The sequence below is a fragment of the Prunus persica genome, chromosome G3 (assembly GCF_000346465.2).
Source record: "Prunus persica cultivar Lovell chromosome G3, Prunus_persica_NCBIv2, whole genome shotgun sequence".
NCBI lineage: Eukaryota > Viridiplantae > Streptophyta > Magnoliopsida > Rosales > Rosaceae > Prunus > Prunus persica.
In genome coordinates this window covers 22,250,313-22,272,351 of record NC_034011.1, presented here as the reverse complement: position 1 = coordinate 22,272,351, position 22,039 = coordinate 22,250,313, and the positions used below count along the sequence as shown (strand labels likewise).

General features: G+C 37.9%; 5 protein-coding genes across 5 annotated transcripts in view; 1 reads left to right on the top strand and 4 right to left on the bottom strand.

The window, feature by feature from the left end:
* The window catches only part of LOC18783745 (probable terpene synthase 9), a 3,856-nt gene extending 3,142 nt beyond the window's left edge, over positions 1–714 (bottom strand). Inside the window, exons 1-2 of the mRNA XM_007217042.2 lie at positions 427–714; positions 26–307 (exon numbers count right to left, since the gene is read on the bottom strand). Coding sequence (XP_007217104.2) covers positions 26–307; positions 427–699 — 555 coding nt within the window. The 5' untranslated portion in view covers positions 700–714. The remainder of the gene's footprint in view (positions 1–25; positions 308–426) is intronic.
* On the top strand, positions 3,905–4,848 carry LOC109948135 (protein FAR1-RELATED SEQUENCE 8-like). The gene is made up of 2 exons (XM_020560076.1): positions 3,905–4,021; positions 4,603–4,848. Exons 1-2 carry the CDS (start codon positions 3,905–3,907, stop codon positions 4,846–4,848), a joined length of 363 nt encoding a protein of 120 aa, XP_020415665.1.
* On the bottom strand, positions 5,516–9,472 carry LOC18782076 (probable terpene synthase 9). Its single transcript, XM_007217466.2, has 7 exons — positions 9,185–9,472; positions 8,783–9,065; positions 8,285–8,672; positions 7,960–8,178; positions 7,577–7,715; positions 6,542–6,796; positions 5,516–6,329 (listed from the first exon to the last, which is right to left on the bottom strand). The coding sequence occupies exons 1-7, from the start codon at positions 9,455–9,457 to the stop codon at positions 5,997–5,999; spliced, it is 1,890 nt and encodes a 629-aa protein (XP_007217528.2). The 5' UTR covers positions 9,458–9,472; the 3' UTR covers positions 5,516–5,996.
* LOC18784139 (STOREKEEPER protein) lies at positions 14,112–15,685 on the bottom strand. Its single transcript, XM_020560585.1, has one exon. The coding sequence runs from the start codon at positions 15,627–15,629 to the stop codon at positions 14,331–14,333; it is 1,299 nt and encodes a 432-aa protein (XP_020416174.1). The 5' UTR covers positions 15,630–15,685; the 3' UTR covers positions 14,112–14,330.
* Positions 16,308–21,998, bottom strand: LOC18783025 (formin-like protein 3). Its single transcript, XM_020559084.1, has 6 exons — positions 20,681–21,998; positions 19,159–20,014; positions 18,624–19,074; positions 18,334–18,536; positions 17,699–17,934; positions 16,308–17,546 (listed from the first exon to the last, which is right to left on the bottom strand). The coding sequence occupies exons 1-6, from the start codon at positions 20,837–20,839 to the stop codon at positions 16,695–16,697; spliced, it is 2,757 nt and encodes a 918-aa protein (XP_020414673.1). The 5' UTR covers positions 20,840–21,998; the 3' UTR covers positions 16,308–16,694.

The window sequence follows — 22,039 nt, the reverse complement described above, 5'->3', positions numbered from 1 at the left end:
TGCCATGGTACGTGAAAATTTATACCTGGGCTATAGAGATGCCATGTCTCTTAGTATCCGGGAATTGCAAGGCAACTGTGTGAAGATCATCTGTGGTACCGTGAGTGCTCGAAGAAACGAGACTAAGTAGAGCTGCATCGGTCTCTTGCTCAAAATGGTAGGCCACTCCCAACCGCTGCATTGAGTCGATAAGCTTTAAAACGGAACAAGTGCTGGCAGAGCCGCCTTTGTTACTGGTGGATGCAGCCAGCAACGTTTCAGCAACGTTCTGCTTTAGACTCTCCAATCGTGTGGCATGTAATTCATACTGCATTGGATGAACATTAATATTAAAAAAATGATCATGATGCGTATGCATGAGACATGTGAAGCATAATCTAATTCAAAAGTATATGATTAATATAGTTAATGAAATAGCGTACGCACGGTGTAGTGAGTGGTGAAGGAGTCGATGAGTTTGTCGTCCCAAATGGTAGGATGGTACTGAGCTAATCGCCGTTGAGGCGCAGGAGGATTGCTAATCTCCGTTGATGATGGTGATGATGTCATCCTGTTTCTTGAGACGATGAAGGAGGCAAATTGTTTTCCCCTGGTTCTATGCTGTAGAGCTGTTGGAATATGGATTAATCTTTGATAACTTGTGACGAAGGAGGGAGAGACCAACACCAAGGGCAAGGAGGGATAGAGGGAGGAGAACATAATATGTTTCACGGTTGTGTATTTAAGATTGGATACAATATAGCGGAGACTACGAGCTTATATATACAATCTCGCTTACCTAAGTACCGACAACTCTAGATATTTTAAGTGAGCAGTTTTATTGAAGCACATGAGATGATAGATATTTTAAATGAGCAAGTTTTATTGAAGCACATGAAATGAGCATCAATTAATAAAAGACAATAAAACAACTAAGCACTGGTTCATTGGAATCTATGAATTTAGGAATCTCTACAATTTCTTCATTAGGGTCAACTCAACTATTCAAACAAACAAACAAGGGAACTCTTGTTGGCTCAATGCGCAATTTCTCCCACATGTTTTTAAAGTTTCAATAACACCTCTTTTCAAACAATAGTGAAAGACGGACATATAATTGTCGGTTGCCGACTTTTCAAGAATATAGACTCCCGCCCAAGAACCAGAAAGGCAAGCTAAATTCTGCTTGGGGGAGAGCTTGGCCGGCTCCATAAGTAAACCGTGGCAGAATTGCCAGTTATTATTACTGCCGCGTAGATAGTGCAGGACAGGCGGAAGGAAAACAATCAGGAGGCTAAACAGCTTCTTTATAGTAGGAGCAATGCTATTTAGACACACAACATTCACCGCCTTAGCTGACTACCTTATGTTGGAGAAATTATAGAATATGGTACGATATCACCACGTCAGCGGGTGATACTTTCATTCATATATTGACACGTGTCTCTTTAACCCTCCACTAATTAAATTATTTTCCAGCTAGACATTAGGTATCAGTTTTACCCTTTAGAACAAAACTAAAACAAAAAAAGAAAGAAGACGCCTGCAGCCAAGGTCTGCAGTCCTATACCCCCTTGCTGCCGCCCTCTTCCCTTCTTTTCCTTCATCTCTCTCTCTCTCTCTCTCTCTCTCTCTCTCTCTCTCTCTCTCTCTCTCTCTCTCTCTCAATCACTTTATTTAATAGTTGGCGTTTATTGGATCATCTCTTGTCAAGGCCATGCGGGATTGCGAGCAAAGTTGGATAAAGAGAACTTGGATCTGGAGTTTTTGAGGGAGATGAAGGCAACCTAGATGAGGAGATTGAAGGATTGGGGAAAGGAATACATACAGGGAGGGAGGGCGCTGCAGAGGGAGACTGTGAACTTGACGGAGGTGGGAGGGACGACGCGACTGAGGGGGGCTGCAAACTGGACAGATATGGGAGGCTGTGACAGATTTATTCTATTTTTTTTTTTTTTTTTTCTCTCTTTTAAATTTTTATGAAAGGTAAAATTGTAACCAATGTCTAGCTGAAAAAAAAAGTATAAATTTTCTTTTAAAAAATACACGTGTCAAATTCTAAATGGAAGTATCACCCACTGACGTGGTGATCTTGTACCATTCTATAATTCTCCTTTATGTGGCAGCTAATGTGTCATGCTATATCAATTAATGAATGTTGCTCATGTGTATTTTATTTATTATTTATTCTCTTTTCAATAATTTTTTTTAAAAAAAAAATGAAAAAACCCACGTCCCTGGTAAGTGGCCTCACATATGTTCTCAATTCTTCCTCGTGCCTCCACATCACTCCCTTCCTCCATTGTTGCTGCACTGTGATAGGAGTATGGCTAGAACGTGGCCGTGATAGGAGTTCCGCGTCTCCACAGCACTCCCTTCCTAATCTCGGTGGATCCTAGATTTTACCTAGGTATATAATATTTATATATATGTATATTATTTTGGTAGTCCTTCCAAGGTCAGCCGCTTTGTCTTAGCCATACAATACTAAATAAGCAGGATGTAGAAAACCATGTTGCATGAGGGATTGCTTATTTAAACGGCCAACCTTGTTCTTGTCTATCACAATTGTTCTCGTATAAGTGTTCTTAAATTACATACACATGCATACATATACACACACACACACACACAGATATATATATATATATATATATATATAGGGTTAATGACCTAAATGGTCCCCCAACTATTACTCAATTATCATTTTGGTCCGCTAACTAAAATTTTCAATTCAAACGTCCTTAAACTTTTTATTTTGTACCAAGATGGTCCATCCGTCAAAGTCTGTGTATTATTCCGTGAAATCGAGGGACAAAACCGCATTTTTAGGTGAGTATCCTCCTCTAAAATGGTTATTGATCCCAATGATCCCCCAACTATTGCTCCAGTATTATTTTAGTCCACTAACTAAAATTTTCATTTGAACCGCCCTTCAACTCTTTTTTTTTTTTTTTTTGGTATCAAGGAAACTATTATAAAACTTAAAAAAATTTAAAAAATTGAATCTTACTAGCCACATGGCTTTTTTTTTTTTTGGTGAGACTGACCTAACAATTAACAATAAAAAATTCTCTATTGTTTAAATTAATTAAAATCACATATATCTATAAAATAACAAATTTTTTTAAAGAGCAAACAATAATTAAAACTTAAATGAAACTATTATAGGAACTTGTACCTAATTTTAAAATTGAAAAAATTGAATCTCACCACCAACATGGTTTTTTATTTTTATTTTTTATTTTAATGACATAGACTTAAAAAGTAATATTTTTTTTCTCTATTTTTCAAATTAATTAAAAATTTTAAAATAAGATAAATACAAAAATAAATAACAATAAAATTGACGGACTTTGACGGTAGGACCATCTTGATACCAAAAAAAAAAAAGTGGAAGGACGGTTCAAATGAAAATTTTAGTTGGTGGACCAAAATGATACTGGAGCAATAGTTGAGGGATCATTTTAGTCATACCCTTCGATAGAGCTTCTCAAAAAGTCGCATATACCCTTCAAAACTCAGTCATGTGGCCATCGCATGATCAGAAGTAACGGAATCTGTCACGGAAGGACCATCTTGGTACAAAATAAAGTTTAAGGACGTTTGAATTGAAAATTTTAGTTGGTGGACCAAAATGACAATGGAGCAATAGTTGGGGGACCATTTAGGTCATTAACCCTATATATATGTATGCCACGTCAGCAAACTAACAGAGTTTTTGACGGAACCTAACGACAATGACCATTTGTAATCACACATACTAACCTCAAGAACCACGAATGACAAAAAAAAAAAAATAAAAAAATTAAGGATGTAATTTGATAGTTTCATAAACCTTAGGGGCGTTTTGTGATATTAAGCCTATTAATATTTGGAATTATATGGGATAGAAGAATCTTCCAGAAGCCATTCAAATTTGGAAATGAATGAAGAAAATGATGAGGTTGAGATTGGTGAGACTGGACTGGAGAATACAATGAGCCCAAAAGAAACAACACAAGAACCTAAGATAAATATGATTTTTAACACAGCTGATGAGGTGCTTGATTATTATAAAAAATATGCAAATCGAGTAGGTTTCCCAATGAAGAAAAGAACATCGAAGAAATGAGATTGTTGGGAGTTGAAATATGTGACTTTATCATGTTCTCGATTAGGGATCCGACAAAGTACTGCAATCAATGTCCTAAAGCCATATCCAAGCATAAAATGCAATTGTAAGGCTCAACTTAGGGCAGGTAATGCTTGGATGGAAGGTGGAAAATGAACTCGGTCAAACTCGATCATACTCATGGATTGAATCCAGACAATGCTCGATATTTTTGAATGAATCGTGCAATAAGTTCATATATGAAAAGGAAGATTGAAGTGAATGATAGAGCTGGAATAAAAGTAAATAAGAATTATACTTCAATGGTAGTTGAAGCCGGAGGGCATGAGAATATGGCATTCATGGAAAAAGATTGTAGAAATTACATCAACAAAGTTATAAGATTACAGCTTGGGGAAGGAGATGCAAATGCAATTCAAAAGTATTTCTTGAAGATGCAATCTCAAAATGCAAATTTCTTTTGTGCAATTGATCTAGATAAAAATGGTTGGTTACGGAATGTGTTTTAGGTAGATTCCAGGAGTAGGGCAGCATATGAGGAATTTGGTGATGCCATTACATTTGACACAACCTACTTGACAAATAAGTATGACATGCCATTTGCTACATTTGTAGGTGTCAATCATCACAGGCATTCAATTTTGCTTGGATGTGGACTGATTTCAAGTGAAGATACTGAGACATTTGTTTGGCTATTTAAAGTGTGGCTGGCATGCATGTCTGGGCATGCTCCTTGTGGGATAATTACTGATTAAGTTAGGGCCATGAAAAATGCTATTGAGATTGTCTTTCCTAACACTAGGCATCGTTGGTGCTTATGGCATATAATGAAGAAGCTTCACGAAAAGCTTAAGAGTTATAAACACTATGAATCTATTAAATTTGCCTTGGAGAACATTATGCATGATTCATTGACCAATACTGAGTTTAAAGATCGTTGGAAAGAGATGTTTGAGAAGCATGAGTTACAGAGTAATGATTGGTTACGAGGCCTATATGATGAACGGCGTCGTTGGGTGCCAAGTTTTGTGAAAGGAAGTTTTTGGGCGAGCATGTCTAGCACACAACGAAGTGAGAGTATGAATGCATTTTTTGATGACCATGTAAATTCTAAGACTACCTTGAAGCAATTTGGGGAACAATATGAAAATGCATTGATGACTAAGGTAGAAAAAGAGAACCAAGCAGATTATAAGTCTTCCTCTGCAAATATCCGATGTAGCACCCATTACTTTATGGAGAAACAAGCTCAAGGTGTTTACACTATTGAAAAATTCAAGGATTTCCAAGATGAATTAACAAGTAAAATGTATTGTGAGGTGGTTGATACCAAGGAAGATGGTGCGTTTTTAAAGTATCACATGTCTGAAGATATGATACTTGTGGGGAAAAAAAGAGTGTAAACTTTACAGTTATATGCCATGAATTTGACAGCGAAGTCAAGTACAATTGTTCCAAGTTTGAGTTTAGAGGAACATTATGCAAACATGCCATTTATGTCTTGATTAAGCATAAGATGTATTTAATTCAAGATAAAGCAATTGCTCCTCCCAGTAAAGGTTCTGGGTTCGAGTCTTAACATCCGTGTAGTGTGTGTGAGTTTAATATACTATCAACCCTCTCAATAAAAAAGGTCATTAAAAACAAAGAAAAAAAGAAGAAAGAAAGATGGGACATGGAACTTTATGGGCGCTTTACCCTTTGGGAGCACGAATTGTTGTAACGGTGAATGCATAGTGTTCCTAGTAAAAGTACTTCTAGCATAAAAGTGTTTTCAGTAAAAGCAGTTTTAGCAAAAACGCTTAAGAACAGAAAATTCACATCAAATTGAGTGTTTATAGAATTATTTTCAGCTTTTCAGCTTCGATCAGTTTCGGAGGTCTGTAATTACGAATCTAGTCAATTACAATGAAACCAGTGATCTTTGTCCCTTGTGCTCACGATATATAGGAATAGGATTTGCAATCAAAGAAATTAAACGATCTTTGGTGACCCCAATTGATGTTCCAATACCATCGCCATGTTGAAAGATAGAGTGAGCAGTCCGCGCCATATTGAGTGACATTTTTACAATTGGTTTTGGTATCCTGCTAGTTTTTGCACTCTCCTCATTCATTTTCTTCCATGAATAGCAGATCAAATCGTTTATGTAGTGCTGTGCTTCTTCCTCAGATGTGCCTTTTTCTTCCATGTAACACTCTACGGCTTTAGCCACATCACCTCTTTCACTTTCAGCCTTTATAATTTGTGCAAAAAACAGAATAATTAGAAACTTAACTATCAAGTTTGCTAATAAGTTAATTAAGCTTATATATACATTACATATAGAAGATATTAATTATACGAGTTGTGGTAGCATCAATCACGCGTGGACTCGTGATGCAATGTCAACCATTTGCGCGAATAACAATAGCATTTTTCTTGTTCGTTAGTTAAGTCATATGTTACCTTGGAAGTGCCCAAATCATCGCTAAGTCGAGTCATGAGGGATGACCAATATACAATTTCAGAGCCATGCTTAAAGGACTCAAGTGAAGTTTTTGTGAGGTGGCTTCCTAATCCTTGCAACAAATAAGCATGGAGAAGAGCACCAGGGCCACCCACTGAAGTCCATGCGTTGTCTAAGTACTCTTGTAAAGTTGGTGTGTATCCTCTGTAAAACCACCGTGCCTCGACCAAATATGATTTACAAAGATTTACCCACTGCAAACAGACACCAAAAAAAAAAAAACAAAAAAAAAAACAGAAAAAAAGAAGACGTGTTTACTGTTAGTGGGATACGCAGACTAACATGGCAAATTTAACTTTGTGTGTTTGTAACTATTCTATTAAATTATTGGCAAGTATTAGATTCCTTTTCCTTTATGCATGATATATTATCAGGGGCGGAGCTACTCACAAGCCTGAATTGGCCTGGGCCCCCTACCATCTTCTCACATCATTGACTATATAGAGAGTATAGGCATAGATTACACAAAAAATCTCATAATTTTAAACTTTTGGGTCCCCCAAAACATCAAACTCTACCTCTGCCACTGTATATTGTATATATAAAATATATATATCAGTCTTTTTTTATTGAGGAACACCTTTTAGGGTCTGATACGAATTTGTTTTCAACGATCCAATCCATCTATTTTTTTAAGTCTACATTCGTAGATCATCCTTGTAAAAAATTGGACAAATTGAAAACTGTTTCGATATCCAATTGTGTCCTACAAAATCAATAAATACGGTTTTTCAAGAAAGTACTAACATTTCAATAATTCAATTGAGTGATCAAATGATAATATTGGATTCAAGTGATTTTTTGTAGAGATGATCTTTGAATGAATATCTAAAAAATAGACAATTTGGATTAGTAAAATACAATACGTTGTGGGCCCTATAAAAGTGTCCATCAAATAAGCTTATTTGAGGGATCCTTCAACTGAAGCTCTATATATATGAGAAGAGATGTGGATATACTTTCACCGTAATTACCTCTTTCTTAATATAAGGGAGGACGTCCAAACCATTATTTTTAAAAACTTTATCAGCTAATTCGTTGCCAAATTTGAGCATGGCAGCATAAACTGGCTTCATGTACTCCGGAAGCTCCTCCTTTGCTTCCATATTCCATCTGTGTAAAAACAACAACAAAAAGAAAAAAATGAGGAAGGAAAAAGAAAGGTTGAAAACTTGAAATGATTATTTGACTGAAAATTTAATCTAGGTAGGTAAGCTGTAAAGAGTCGGGAAAATGAATTAGAATTAGACTTAAGTCAAGAGTTCAATTATTTTCCATTATAACAAAGAAAAATAAATAATAACTTAGATAGCATGTGTATAACTTAGGGAAAAAAAAAATCTCAACTACATCTTACCGACATACTGCATGTGTATAGTGCTCAAGCTCATCCAGAAATCCATAGACATCATACATGTCATCAATTATTGTTAATATGCAAACAAACTTGGTGAGGCCAATCCTGCATTCTGAGAATCGGGGCTCATAATTGATCCCCATTGCCCACAAGTAGTTCTCCATCAATCGATCCCTTGAGAAACTTGCCTTGTTTTTGAAATCCAAGTCTCTCCACCACCTGCATCATGCGTTTTGTGGACAACAATCAAATCTGATTAAACACATTCAGTCTAGTTTTTGTCAATGATGCAGTTTAATTAAAATAATAAACATATATGTCTTGCCTTGATAGCTCCTTTATCTCCATTTGATATACTGATTGGACGAGATTATAATCCAACTTGGCCAATTCAAGCAAAGCCAGGTTCTTAGAATTGTCTCTTTCGTAGATATCGATGAAGTTCCGGGCTTCTATTCTTGGCATCCTCCAACGCAGGGGGGTTTCTAGTGATTGCTCTACTATTTGCTTCAATAAATTATCGTCTTCCAAAGTTCCTATTAATTGTCTCAAGTTTCTGGTACTAAAACTCTTGGCTTCTTCCAAAACATGATCTTCTTCTTCCCCAGGCATCTCAAGGTGTGAGGCTTCGTACAAACTCAAAAGTCCCTCCACGTCCTTGCTTAAGCTGTCTTTGAAGCTTCCGTCTCTACTTCTAAACTTGTTAAACACTTCTGTTCATTTGTCACCATCATCCAGAAGTAAAGTAAGAATTGAAATATAGGAAAAACAGATGGTTCGGATAATTGCAGTAAAGAGATGCCATGGTACGTGAAATTTATACCTGGGCTAATAGAGATGCCATGTTCTCTTAGTATCCGGAATTGCAAGGCAACTGTGTGAAGATCATCTGTGGTACCGTGAGTGCTCGAAGAAACGAGACTAAGTAGAGCTGCATCGGTCTCTTGCTCAAAATGGTAGGCCACTCCCAACCGCTGCATTGAGTCGATAAGCTTTAAAACGGAACAAGTGCTGGCAGAGCCGCCTTTGTTACTGGTGGATGCAGCCAGCAACGTTTCAGCAACGTTCTGCTTTAGACTCTCCAATCGTGTGGCATGTAATTCATACTGCATTGGATGAACATTAATATTAAAAAAATGATCATGATGCGTATGCATGAGACATGTGAAGCATAATCTAATTCAAAAGTATATGATTAATATAGTTAATGAAATAGCGTACGCACGGTGTAGTGAGTGGTGAAGGAGTCGATGAGTTTGTCGTCCCAAATGGTAGGATGGTACTGAGCTAATCGCCGTTGAGGCGCAGGAGGATTGCTAATCTCCGTTGATGATGGTGATGATGTCATCCTGTTTCTTGAGACGATGAAGGAGGCAAATTGTTTTCCCCTGGTTCTATGCTGTAGAGCTGTTGGAATATGGATTAATCTTTGATAACTTGTGACGAAGGAGGGAGAGACCAACACCAAGGGCAAGGAGGGATAGAGGGAGGAGAACATAATATGTTTCACGGTTGTGTATTTAAGATTGGATACAATATAGCGGAGACTACGAGCTTATATATACAATCTCGCTTACCTAAGTACCGACAACTCTAGATATTTTAAGTGAGCAGTTTTATTGAAGCACGTGAAATGAGCATAAATTAATAAACGCAAGTATATTGTGTTGCAGGTTTTTTTGCACGTTTTAGAGTAGCTTGGACTAGCTCCGCTTTGAACCTTTGAAAGTCCTCTTACTTGGACTAGCTCCACTAGGAGACAAATCTTCTGCAAATCGTATTAATTGGGGGAGAGGAAGAAGATTGTAGGTGTTCGACGGGATGATCATTCAAGTAATGAACAGTTTGGGTTGAATGTACTCGTTGATAAAAAAATTAAAAAAAAAATTAAAAAAAAAGGCTAATGGAGTCTAACCTAAGCGTGCAAAAAGATTTTCATTTGTAGATGAATGATCTTAGGATCGAACCTCAATAATACATCGTAGTGCATGTGAGAAAAACCCTACCTTATTCTAACTTTGACAATCTTAAGATCGAACTTCAATAATACATTGCAATGTGTGAGAGAAAAATCCTATCTTATTCTAATTTTGACCAAAAAAGAAATTTGTTGGATGGGATGGAAAATATATTTGCACGATGGAAGGAGATTGGAAAATGTGGCATGGACAATGGTCTTCTGAGTAGACTACACTCCATTCACGTCTCTATGAAAGACAAGGCTCCAGGTACTGTACTACTAAAGCCATCTCTAGTTATAAGGCTAAATATAGTTCAGGGCTAAAAATTTAGCCTTCCAAAATATTAATTTTTTAAAGAATAGTGCGAGGCTAAATTTTTCAATCTTCAGCTATGCAAGTCTATATTTTAAGGTCCTTCTTATTTTATTATTTTGAGAAAAACTATAGTACAACACTCATACATTCCACAACTATGTATTATTTAATTTAATTAAACTACTATTTAGAGACAATATTCCATATATGACAAGATTTCTGAAGATTTTGTGTCCAAGTGGCATGTCTTATCCTGAAGGAATCTTAATGATTTTTCGAGCTATGATTTTTGAGTGACACGTGTTGAATTTTTTATAATTTTTTTTAAATAACACAAATTGAAACATTTAATACATTTAAAAAGTATGTGAGAAAACATGAATTGAAAACATTTTAAACATTTTTAAATATTTAAAAATATTTAAAACATTTAAAAATTGAAAACGTAATTTTTCAGGCTCTAATAGTCACGACCAGTAATTTTTTATAATTTTTTTCTTAAATAACACGAATTGAAAACATTTAAAAATGCTTATATATATATATATCTAGATGACGTCAGCACTTTTAATATTAGCTATTGGATATGTATTTGCACGAGATAATTCGTGCTCTTGCCCACACTTGAAAATTTATCTTCTTTAAAAGCATATGCACAGAGCTCACAAAAAATTTGGCATAGGCCAAAGCTAGGCTACATGTGGCCCGATTGGAGAGCTAAAGGGCCAAATGTGGCCCTCCAAATTTGGCTAAAATTTTGTTTAGCCCATGACTGGAGATGAGTTTTGCATTATTTTAGGACTATATTTGGTATATAACCTATGACTGAAGATGGCCTAACAAGCTAACCTGGACTATAGCCCATGAGACTTGTTTTTTTTAAAAACTAAAATAATAAGTAAATTTAGCCTAGGCCAAAATAATACACTAGCCTAGGCCAATGTCATTAACTAATCCCCACTAGGCTGGCTAACCAAACAAAAAGAAAACTCAACACTCTTATCGATCGGCTGCACCAATTCCAAGGCTGCTTCTTCTCAACTCCACAGAGGTCTTTTTCCTCTACCCTTGTATTGGGCTATTATTTTTTGGGGAATTCTAATTACAATTCTGCTAATTTGGAAAATGATTATTTTGAATGTATATTATTTTAAATACATGTTATTTTAATAGCGGTATTGGATACGAGATTTTTGAGAAGTAAGGCTTATTATGTACTCCGTGTAATTTTTTTGTTATCATTGTCCTGATCCGTCCCTGCAAGGCTCTTAATTATTGGTTGGATCTCCCAGCAGGGCAATCTACTTGGTTGTTTCTGTTTCATCTCCTGCTGGCAGTCTTAGTTTATAACGATTCCATACAATTTAGATTTTTCTTTTGATTTTTAGGGAGGACTATAACTTCTTTTTTTTTATATTTCTCCATGCGCAAAAATACATATTCATATATATATATATATATATATATATATATCTGATGACGCACGTTTTGCAGAAGCTCAGTCTAGGAAGGAAGCATGTGCCAAAAGACGATAAAAAAACTAAGCACTGGTTCATTGGTATCTATGAATTTAGGAATCTATACAATTTCTTCATTAGGGTCAACTCAACGATTCAAACAAACAAACAAGGGAACTCTTGTTGGCTCAATACGTAATTTCTCCCACATGTTTTTTCTCTACGAAGGAGGAGTATTTTTTAAGTTTCAATAACACCTCCTTTCAAACAATACTGAAAGTACGGACACATAATTGTCGGTTGCCGACTTTTCAAGAATATAGACTCCCGCCCAAGAACCAGAAAGGCAAGCTAAATTCTGCTTGGGGGAGAGCTTGGCCGGCTCCATAAGTAAACCGTGGCAGAATTGCCAGTTATTATTACTGCCGCGTCCAAGAGTGCAGGACAGGCGGAAGGAAAACAATCAGGAGGCTAAACAGCTTCTTTATAGAAGTGAGGCAAAACTGGCACAAAAAAAACTGCCTAATTCTAAATACAAACATCCTGCATAAACATCAGCGGAACAACACAACTATTTCGAAAGTGCATCCCTATGAACCTGTTGGCCCAGATACGACAGAGGAGGACGCTGTGGAAAGTTTCATATCAATGCAGATGCAGAAGGGACTAGTATCCAGCACATTTGAAATCATAGACTTTATACAAATGCTTACCTAGATGTTCAAGCTCTAATTAACCTATATGTTATGCACTATGTTTTGAAAGGTGAGGTGTAGATGCAAGGCGTTTTTGGTCTCGTAAATTCAATTGAAAATGTTTGATTCATCTATTATTATAGACGATACTAACAAAAACAGAGTAACATAAGTAAGAAATCAATTCATCAAAGGCGAGGCGCAAGCCTTGAAGCGTTGAGGCGTAAGCCTTTTGAGACATGAATTATTTTTATAAGAACATTGATAAATAATACAATATAATTAAACTGAACCATTAATTGAAGCTTAATAATCAATCAAATATAATTAAATATAAGTAATAATTATAATAGTCAATCTTAAAACTCAATTGGTCATACAATTGGGAGGGAGGCTGGTTCCTAAATTGGGGGGAAGGTTAGAGCTGAATAGATATGCGGCTGAGAAGAATGAATTTGGGGTTTAGGCATGTTTGATTGTATTGGGTAGGAGTGAGAAATTGATTTGTTAAGGCAAATGATAACTTTTGGAAAAAACTAAAAACAAAAAAGTTTAAAACAACACCCAAAACGCACAACTTCATTAAAACCCAAAGGTAACCTAAATTCCTCGCGCAGCTACGCCTCACATGGCAGAGCACATGCCTTTCTACGCCTCCTCGTCGATGCACGCGCTAAGTGTGCAAACAGCTAAACAAGGGAACGCCTGAGGCAATTTGCTCCCGCCTCACTCAGACGCGCGCTTCGAGGCGTGCCTACACATGCCTTTGAAAACACAGGTTATGCATACCAAGCACATAATGTTCATTCAACTTAAGCATCATAGCCAGCTTCCCTATTTGACACACGAGATAAGTGGGAGGATTTTCCCTATCCTATCCAAGTTAAAAAGACCCCTTACTATATGCTGGTTCTATCATGTTAACCATTAACTCTACTCGCTCTTACGAACATGTATAATAATTAAAGACCACATTTGAAAGGAATCTCAATTCCATAAAGAAAGCTTAGTTAGTTAAATTACCAGTCCCTACTCTGGTTCTTCAGACAACAGAAAGGAATCTATTCAAGACCCTCAAGAATATCAATCAGGAATAAGATTTAGAAAAGCATCACAATTCCATAAAAAAAAACTTGTATCATGTGCCTCTTGTAAACAAACATGGAATTAGTAGTTAGTACATGAACTATTGGACTTGCAAGCCAGTTTTACAGAGACAAGTTCTCCCCATGGTTTCCTATCATTTGGTACCATAGCATCCACATGCAGGGCATGGGCTACAATTCCATTGTAGAGCAACCTTAGGGAGGACTTTTATCTGTAGAAAGAAGGACGCCCCCCTATAATTCCACATCTAAGAATGGGGTTAGAGTGCCATGTAAAATATTCGGCTCCCTCCTTTTTAGTGGGACAAATTCTTCACCTGAGTTCATATGAACTTGATAAATTCTAGTGGGTCAAATTATCTCTCATTTCCTACCCTGAATTTTCAGACTACAGATACTTAGAAGTTAAAACCCTATAAAGATCTCTACCACCAATAAAACAAATTGTTACCCCTGATTCTTCAGATAGATAGAACCTTATAAAGATCTCCACCACACCACCAATAAAACAAAATGTTACCACGCAACAAAGGAAATCTTGTAACATCATATTTTCCAATCAACAAGACTATTTATCAAACCCCATCCAGTCTCAAAATAAATTGCAAAAGACAGAGCTAAAATACCATAAAGAAATTACTTGAATCATACGGAAATAATCTCCATGTAACATATGGTATACCTTAGGCTAATAGCAAAACAATATTCTTTATCAAAATTTGAGAACCCAATGGATAAAACAAAACAACTTCCATCTGAAGAAAATACCACTAAGTTTTCAACTCAAATATTAACAAAAAGTCCAGAAAAACCATGAATTTACCTTCAAAGTAACCTCTAATCCTCCGAAGACTTCATTGAATCCAATACAAATTTAGCCTGTTCCTGCATCAAAGCAAGCTTCTTGACAGACAACTCCATTTCAATGAGCTGCAAGGCCCTCCACTTTCCCTCCAACTCTTTAGCCTTCGATTTCCCAATCAAAGGCATTTTCTGAACCATAAGGGTAGTTAAATCTGACCTCGGTGTGGAATTGTCCAACCCCAAAGAACCACTCAGGCATGGGTATTTAGACCAAAAGTCAACTGGGTCAGCCTTAATTCCACCATTAGCTACATTCAGCTCCTCTTTCTTCTCAGCTACATCTGAAACAGGTAAGGCCAATACTGTAGCTTTGTCAACCTTACTGCTCTTCCTTGGCTTCCTCTTGCTGTCCTTTGCGTTATCATCGACCCCGTTAGCCTCAACACTCCAAACCTTCTTCGATAGATCAAAGGACTTGACTTCGTGGGGCTTGGAAAACACCGGGTCCTCGCCATTCTCGCCCTTCTTCTGGTACTTCATCTTCAACCTCCTGATCTTATCGCTCAACTGCAGCTTGCTTACATCGACCTGCAATTTTTTCTTGATAAACTCGTGGAATGCGCCCATAGTCGAATTTGTTACGGGGCCATTTTTGACTTGGTACTCTATCATGCCCTTCAAGATCGCAATTTCATCATCTTCGCTCCAAAGCCGTCCCTTTTTCCCATCATCGTCATCGCCACTGTTCACGACCTTCTTCTTCTTAGAGTCCTTCGGGTTGGGCTCGGTCTCCGCCCGGCGCTTTGACCCGGAATTGGACGAAGATGGAGCATTCTTCTTGTTGAGCTCGGTCTCCGGGCGCTTTGACCCGGAATTGGACGCCGGCGCGGGCTTCGCCGGAGCATTCTTTTTGTTGGGCTTGACGGGGTCGTTCATGGGCTTCGAAACAACAGGCTTGATGGTGAATTCGGAAGCTGATGGTGATTGGCTGTTGTTTTCGGACTCTGTTTCCGACCCGGATCCGGAATCGTCTTCGGAGGCAGATGGCCATTGGGGATTTGAATTCGAAACCGCCGATGAAGAAGTTAATAGGGCCTTCTCTTTCTTTTCCTCATTGTCCTCTTCGTCTTCGTCTTCCTCGTCGGCGTCTTCTTCTCCTTCTTCTTCATCACCGTCATGGTTATCATCTCCCGATTTTGCTTTGCCGTCTTCAGCTTCAACGGCGTCGTCTTCTTCCTCTAGTTCTTCTTCGTCAACAGTTTCTTCGTCGACAGTTTCTTCGTCGGAGTCTTCCACCACAGGTGGGTCATCTAGAAGCTTCTTCTGAGCCATCGGAGAGAGAGAAGGTCTTGAATTGAAGCTTTTGATTTGTAAGCTATCGATGAGTTCAGTGTATAACTACAACAACAGTAGAGGGTTTATATAGAGTTCGTAGTAGGGTTTTGACCAGGGACTTTGTGACGTGTCGCGTTATTATTGGGCCAAGGACTGTGGGACCAGATCCCTTGGGCTACTTTCCCTTTTCTTTCCCACGTTGATTAACGGTAATGTCCTCGCGTTTTTGTTTTTGATACGTAATGTCGTTTAATATATATATATATATATTTTTTATATTCCTGTTTTTGAGGAATTGATTGATTTAATTTTAAAAGATGGGAGCATAATTTTGTTATAAAAAAAAAAAAAAAAAAGAATAAATGGCGAATGATAAAACAATGTTTTTTGGTATATAGGACAAGAACAATTCCCTAAAGACAAAAAAGGGAAACATATAGCAAACAATTAAATTTGATTTAATTTTAATTGTTCTCTGATATCGATTTAATCTCAAAATATTTGGGTGTGTGACCTCTACATTGTCAAATATGGGTGGACCAAAACAGCAATGGTTTTACTGTTGTTTTGGATTTCACAAGTCTTTATGTACATTTTGAAAATCCCATTTGCCTTTGGATCGATAGAGCCAGTGCTAGACACACGAAAATTTCGAAAGCGAATTCTGTTGCCGGATAGAACTGACATTTTTTGTCATCATGCCCACCTGAAGAATGTGCAGGCGACAATGAAAAATAGTGAGGGAAAGGTACATTGGTGGAAAGCCAAACAAATAGCATTATGCCAGACATTGCCATTGAGCTTGGAGTTTGAACATAATAAAAGATTTACTATAGCTACTTCCACAAACATTGTCTTATAAATCCCAATAAGATTTTAAGGCCAATTTCAGCACTATCGCCTTACTTGACTCAAAAGTAACCTTTGATTTCCTTGAAAACACAACCAAAGAATAAGTAATAGGTGATTGAAATTCTTCCATTCGTTTCGGATTACCAAACCAGAGAGGAAAACAATACGCTTCCAAGCCAGAACTCCCATATACTTATTCTAAATGAAAAGCTAGGCCTCATCATCCGAACTGAAACCATCCTCCACTCGCCGTTCTGCAATAGCTGGAAACAGTCGCTGACGCATATCTGTAGCCGGCTGGCGGTTTTCTGAAGCTACCTCTATGGGGGTCTCTTTCTTGGCAGTCTTTGCTGACTTCATTGCTGAATTTCGAACTTCCGTACATACCTTGTTTAGAATTACCAAGAAATCTCGTATAATCACAAACAAACGAATGCCTTCCTCCTTCCCTGCATTCCCGTGGAAGTAATCCGCTGTGCTCTTCACAAGAGCAGTTATCCTCTTTTCTTCTTCCAACAGCCATGTTATGTCAGATTCTGCACGCTGCACAAAACTGGCTAGCGTACGTTGGAACTCACTGTCTTCGTCCAGATTCTTCATCTCAACATTTATAAAATTTCGCGTTTTTATTAGTGATTGGCCAAGAACTCCTACTGTTGACGTTAGGCCATCAGCATCTACAAGAGCTGCCTTCCTCACATCTTGAAGTTCATCGCTTAAACCGGAGACAACTTGAAGACCGAGGCTACAATAATGCTCTTCTGATTCCTCATTGACATCCTCAGCTAAATCCTCTACACTCACGTTGGACATGCTCCGGCTTGCTCTGGCTGTGCGGACAGCTCTTCTGCCCTCAGAACGGATGATCTCTTGAACAACAAAGTGCAAGAGTGTGGTCTTGCCATCAGTGCCTTTTACATCAGCCAGTTTTAAGAGTGTATCAAGCCTAAATGCCTGCGCACCACCACGGTAGGTACCATCATTCATGCGGTTTCCAGTTTTCAGAACTGCTTCTAAAAGTTTTAGGAACAGCCTGCTCTTTCTGAGTTTGTTGCAAGCAACCTGACATTTAAGATGTGGAATGGTCAGATAAGACAGAAATATTGAAGGTTGCTGTCTTATTAAACATTAAAGGACATGACTGACAAATATTTAAAGAAAGCTTGCAACATATGATTGGATATGAATACGCATTCATGGATCTAGTGTCTCACCTCTAAAGTTACAAAGGACTCTTTGGTGGTAGTGACCTCTTCTGGGAGGGAACACATGAACACCAGTGACTCTATGCGCTTAAAAGCAAATGGTATGTCAACCATGGCTTTGAGGAACCGCTCTGCAGGGCCAAGTTGAGCAATATCGCCGGTGTATAACCTAAGCTTCAGTTCTTCTTCAGCAGTCGGTGCCATCTTCAACAAGGTCTGGAGAAGCTCCAAAGGAAGTTCATTACCTGATCCAATCAATAAAGGTAAGTCAGTGATGCCTTTTAAACCTGACAATCTCAATGGTTAAAAAGTTAAGAACTACATAGGTGATAAGAAATAACACATTGACCAGCCCATCATCCAGGACAAATGATTAAAACAGGGTATTTCTTGTTTTTACTTGATTAAAACATCGTATTTCTAGTTTTTATTCTGTGTAACATGATAGTCAAGTTTTGTACATGGTGTTGATTTATTCATCCTCTTTTTCTAAACATATTTTAGTACTTAAACCAAAATGAAGAAAAACATAACATGGAACTTCAGAGTGGCAAACAATCGTGTAAAGTTTTTCACCACGAGAAATGTCTTTTAGTAGAGAGAGAGAGAGAGAGAGAGAGAGAGAGAGAGAGAGAGAGATTCACCTTCTCGGAGGGCATCAGAAACTTCTTCCGTGGTCACATTCAATGCTCGTAGAAGAATTGATAGATTTTGTGCTTTCTTTCTGTCAATAATTTGAATATACTGGATTGCAGGTTCTAAGGATGATGCTTCCTTCCTGCGATCATTTTTGGCTTTATCCGCAGCATTATAACCAAATAGAGACTCTATCTGCTCCTCATTGAATCTGTACAGAAGTTGGAAGTTAAATTGGAGTATTTAAAGTTAGTTTATTTATTGAAAATTAGATTCATCATGAGAGTTACAGCCTTACTGAAATGATCCTGCACTGATCTCATGCCAGACCATTGATTGATCAGAATTGGCAACAACCTTATCCCAGAAGAATGGCTTTAACTTGGCTTTTTGAGATCCAGACTCACCATCAACATCACCATCAACACTGTTTCCTTTGCGATGTGGTCCTAAAGGTGGACGTTGGATCTTACCAGGCAATGGCTTTGGTGGAGGTGCAACTTTTGGAGGCGGTGGGGCGCGAAGACGAGGAGGAGGTGGTGGTGGTGGTCCAGGAGGCGGAGGAGCTGGTCTTCCAGGGGGAGGTTTTAGGGGAGGCAATGGCCCTCCTGCTGTGCTTTCTGATGTACTTGCCTCACCCGGCGAAGGTTCATTTTCAGTTTTCGCGGGCATATTGTTTACAAAATCTCCGCTAGTGCTGAACTCTTTGTTATTGGAATTTTCTAAACCAGTAGACTTCTGTGAAGAGCCTGTGGCATTACAAATATGGTGAAATGCCTCAGAATGTGAAGATAGTCATCCGTCAATAAACGAAAAATCTAAGAATTGCATACCAGCAGACAATGTGAGAAGAGGCCTGTCATCATTTTGTCCATTTCTTGGACCAACTTTTCTGCTTCTCCTTTTCTTAAGACAGCAAAAACAGAGAAGCGCAAGAATGATAAGTGTAACTACTGCAGTTCCGGCAATAGCAATTAGTTTGATCAGACTGCTATTATCCTTTGCAGGCGGCTTTTCAGTTTTTGATTCCTTTGATGGTGGACTTTTCTTTTTCGGTGAGGGATTCTTCGGTGGTTGATTTTTCTTTTTCGGTGAGGGATCCTTTAATGGTGGATTTTTCTTTTTGGACGAGGGATCCTTTGGTGGTGGATTTGGACTAGCACGAAAAGTAGTATGGATATGTTTAGAAGGAGAAGGAGAAGGTGCTTGTTGTCTAGGCAACTTAGCTGCAGTGCCTGGAGCTAGAAGCGGAGAAGGGCTTGGAGCTAGAAGCTGAGAAGGGCTTGGAGCTAGAACCGGAGCAGTCTCTGGAGCTAGATCAGGAGCAGGCCCTGGAGCTAGGTCAGGAGCAGGAGTCAGTTCCATTGGCCTAGGTGAATCACCGGCCAAATATCTCCTAGGAGAATGAGGCCAACTTAAAAGCCACTCTAAGTAGTCGATGAACCAGTTTTTGGAGCTAGCCTTTTTGCCAGACGGACGAAAAAGAAGCCCTTTCTTTCTTAAGCAATCAAGAAGTGTTTGTTTCACGTGAGGAGGAAGAACTAAAATTGCATTATGTTTGTTGCTTTTTGTTAAGAAAATTGTTTCAGAGTCACTGGTCGCCTCCTGTGGGATATACAAGTTAAAGTTTTCGACAACATCTTTGCCATCTATCAGTTCTTTCCTGCAATGTACCCATGCCTGCTCTGCCTGCAGTCAGAATATCTTGTCAAATATTGGTGATGATCCTCTTATATCAGAATGATACATGTTTGCATGTAGCTTCAGTATAAATAACACAATCTTGCTTTCAAGTGCCAGAAACTTGTACATTGATCTCCCCATGCGTCAAAAAACCTATATAATTGTGTCACCTAAATAGATTCTTAGCTTTGTTGTAACAGGAACCTGCTAGTGTTACATGTTAGGCAAGATCGCAGACCGATTGACTTTAATTTCTCTTCTCATTAGCAACCAAAGGTTAGTTCTTGCTTGATTTTAAGAGAATAAACACTACTACAAATTTCCTAATAGACTCACTGCATAGGCATTGGAAAAATTGAAAAACGATGCCATTAAATTCATGTGCATTGCAGAGACAAGAAAAAGCTTAGATTAAAAAAATAATAAAAATTTGATACAAGTTTTAATCAATTTCTAATTAAAGGTAAAACAGTTTGGCCGATTTTCTGCATTATAGTGACCAAGAAATTTCAAGAAACTAGAATTTCCACAAGGCTATGCCTACCATCCCAATTGCAAAATGGAAAAATGGAAAAATGGTGTCAACCTTGAAGGTTAGAACATAGCTAATAATCATGAAAGAGGAAAAAACCAGCAGAGAAAAATTAGAAGGAAATTCAAATTTATTCATACCATGTCTTCGTCTATCTCCTGCGTAACCCAACCACCTCCATTGCCTATAAATGTTTCCTTTGTCCTCCTCACCCCCTCGGAGGCCCCTATCACCAATGCACAAAGCAGAATCCCAAAAACAACCGCATAACTGCCTCTTCTCATTTCCATCCCATCCATATATTTTCCTTCTCATTTCATCGAACTTGACACAAAATCCTGCAATTTCCCTCAAACCAAACAGAAACGTTCGAAAGCACCAGCCTTTCTGGCTTCCAACAACAATGGCCGCGCCCCCTTCTGCCCCTTGGTCTTGGAATGACGCGCACCAGGTAAATAAAATCTCCAAATTTGGCAATAACCCAATTCAAATTTCCCAGCTTTAGGAAGAACCCACAAGTTTCCCAATGATTCTCAATCGTAAAGCTGAGATTTTTCAAGATTTGAACGTGGTGATATGACATGCAAGCAGCAAAACAAACAATGTATGCAGCAAAGAGAGGCTATTAAATTAGCGCCCAAGATTATACTTTTGTGTTTTGAACGTGGAGGAGATGTATCAACCAATGCAACATTGTCTTCACGATCAGAAATGTAAGAAATTCACGGAAAATGGAATCAAAACAGAAAGTCATGCAGAGCTCTAATCCAATCCAACCCAGAAGAAGGATTTAGCTAATTGGATATTTTGATAATATGTTTTTCTGTTTAGATTTTTTTTTCTTCGTCAGGATGTTTCTTGTTTTTCGGGGGGTTTAAGAGGAGAGAGAAAGAAAATCCCGCGTAATATAGACGTGCGGAGAACAATGTGGGACAGCCATTGGTTGTCTTGGACTTATTTGGTCTTTTGCCTCTTGACCTCCTCTGTTTTTTTTTTTCGATATTTGCCTTCAACTAATTTTTGTTTTCTCATTTTCTTGTCTAATATTATTTATATTTTTAGTCCAAAATTTATTATACTATCTATACCATTAAGAGCCTGCGGTGCCATTTGGGCTAGTTCTTTCCCACCTTAATTTTTTTTTTTCCGTCCTAAAAGAAAATTCTATCCTATTAAGAGCAAGCAAGGACACATGACTTCAAAATGGGTTGGGTTGAGCCTTGAAACTCAAGAAGAGTAGAAGGGATGAGGGAGGAAGAGGCTACAATGAGAGAAATTATTGTATAGTATTGGAGTATGATCACGTGATATAACGCGTCAATATGTTATAATATAGGTGAACGACATAATTAAGATTTTCCTTTTTTAAAATATAGAATCAATAAATATCAACTTATATTACAATACGTAAATGAATTATACAACGTAAACATATTACAATACTAAACTATAGTTACTCGATGAGGAATAAAAAAACAAAATTTCACACCTGCATGGTT